Raw genomic sequence first — 1465 nt, 5'->3', positions numbered from 1 at the left:
CTTAAATGCAAAATCCAGTCCCTTTTGTATGCAACTCCCTTCTACTCTTCACTCAGCCTCTTTTTCTTAATTTGAAGAATGAGGAAATTGGATAAATAACCTCTAAGGTCTACCTCTGATGTTCATAAATTGATATTGTGCTAAATCTTTTTTAGAATAACGCTTCTTTCTTCTCCTTTAGGTAAGAAATTCACTGTTGAAATGGAAGGGAAAAATCAGAGCTTTGTGACCACATTCATCCTCATGGGAATTCCTCATCCACCTGAATTAGAAACTGCCCTATTTGGAATATTCTTAGTGGTCTATGCACTCACTTTGGTGGGAAACCTCCTTATCTTATTGGTGATTAAAGTAGACTCCCACCTTCGTACCCCAATGTACTATTTCCTGGCTAACCTTTCATTCATTGACACATGGTTCTCCACTGTCACTGTGCCCAAGATTCTTATGGGTCTCTTTTCTACAGATGGTGGAGCCATTTCTTTCCACAGTTGTGCAGCTCAGCTTTATTTTTTTCACATTCTTGGGGGCACTGAGTGTTTTCTCTACACAGTTATGTCCTATGACCGCTATGTAGCTATCACTTTCCCTCTGCGCTATGCCACCATGATGAGTGGGAAAACTTGTGCCCTTCTAGCTGGGGGTACATGGCTCACTGGTGGCCTTCTTGCTGCTCTCCAAACTATCCTGACCTTCCGTCTTCCATATTGTGGACCCAACCAGATTCAACATTATTTATGTGATGCACCTCCCATTCTCAAATTGGCTTGTACAGACACCTCAGTCAATGAGATGGTAATTTTTGTCAACATTGGAGTGCTGACTATTGGCTGTTTCTTTCTAATTTTTCTTTCCTATGTATCTATTATCCGTGCTATACTGAAGATCAGCACAGCAGAGGGCAGATACAAAGCATTCCAGACCTGTGCCTCCCATTGCATTGTGGTCCTCTGCTTCTTTGGACCATGTCTTTTCATATACTTGAGACCAGGTTCTAAAGATGCTGTGGATGGAATTGTGGCTATTTTTTATACTGTGCTCACACCTATGCTAAATCCTCTGGTATACACATTGAGGAACAAGGAAGTGAAGACAGCTCTACTTAGGCTACAGAAAAGAGGAGTTTTTTCTAAAGGGAAATAGACAATGGAGGAGAGATGGGTCAATTGTGCTTATATTTTCTTCAAAGCATTAAATACAGATATGTAATATAGATATATATTCATTTGTGCACACATATCCACCTATGTCTGTACATAGATATACATGAAATATGGATAGAGATCTAGATAATATAGATTTTTTCATACCCCATTGGGTTTCCTTTTGATAGCCAGAATTTTAACTGTCTAGATTCCTAAAATATTTGCAAAATGGTCTGTGGAAATATTTATGCTTAAAAATGCTATATACTTCTCTTGAGTCTTGTATTTGAAAATCAGATTTTTTATTCATCTTTGAACTT

General features: G+C 38.6%; 1 protein-coding gene across 1 annotated transcript; it reads left to right on the top strand.

The window, feature by feature from the left end:
• Window positions 1-201: 201 nt before the first annotated feature.
• LOC100030271 (olfactory receptor 10G9-like) lies at window positions 202-1143 on the top strand. The gene has a single exon (XM_001379786.2). It carries the CDS (start codon window positions 202-204, stop codon window positions 1141-1143), a length of 942 nt encoding a protein of 313 aa, XP_001379823.2.
• Window positions 1144-1465: the final 322 nt, after the last annotated feature.

The sequence above is a fragment of the Monodelphis domestica genome, chromosome 4 (genome assembly GCF_027887165.1).
Source record: "Monodelphis domestica isolate mMonDom1 chromosome 4, mMonDom1.pri, whole genome shotgun sequence".
Taxonomy (NCBI): domain Eukaryota; kingdom Metazoa; phylum Chordata; class Mammalia; order Didelphimorphia; family Didelphidae; genus Monodelphis; species Monodelphis domestica.
Note: the sequence above shows the minus strand (reverse complement) of the source record. Positions and strands in the feature narration are given on the sequence as shown.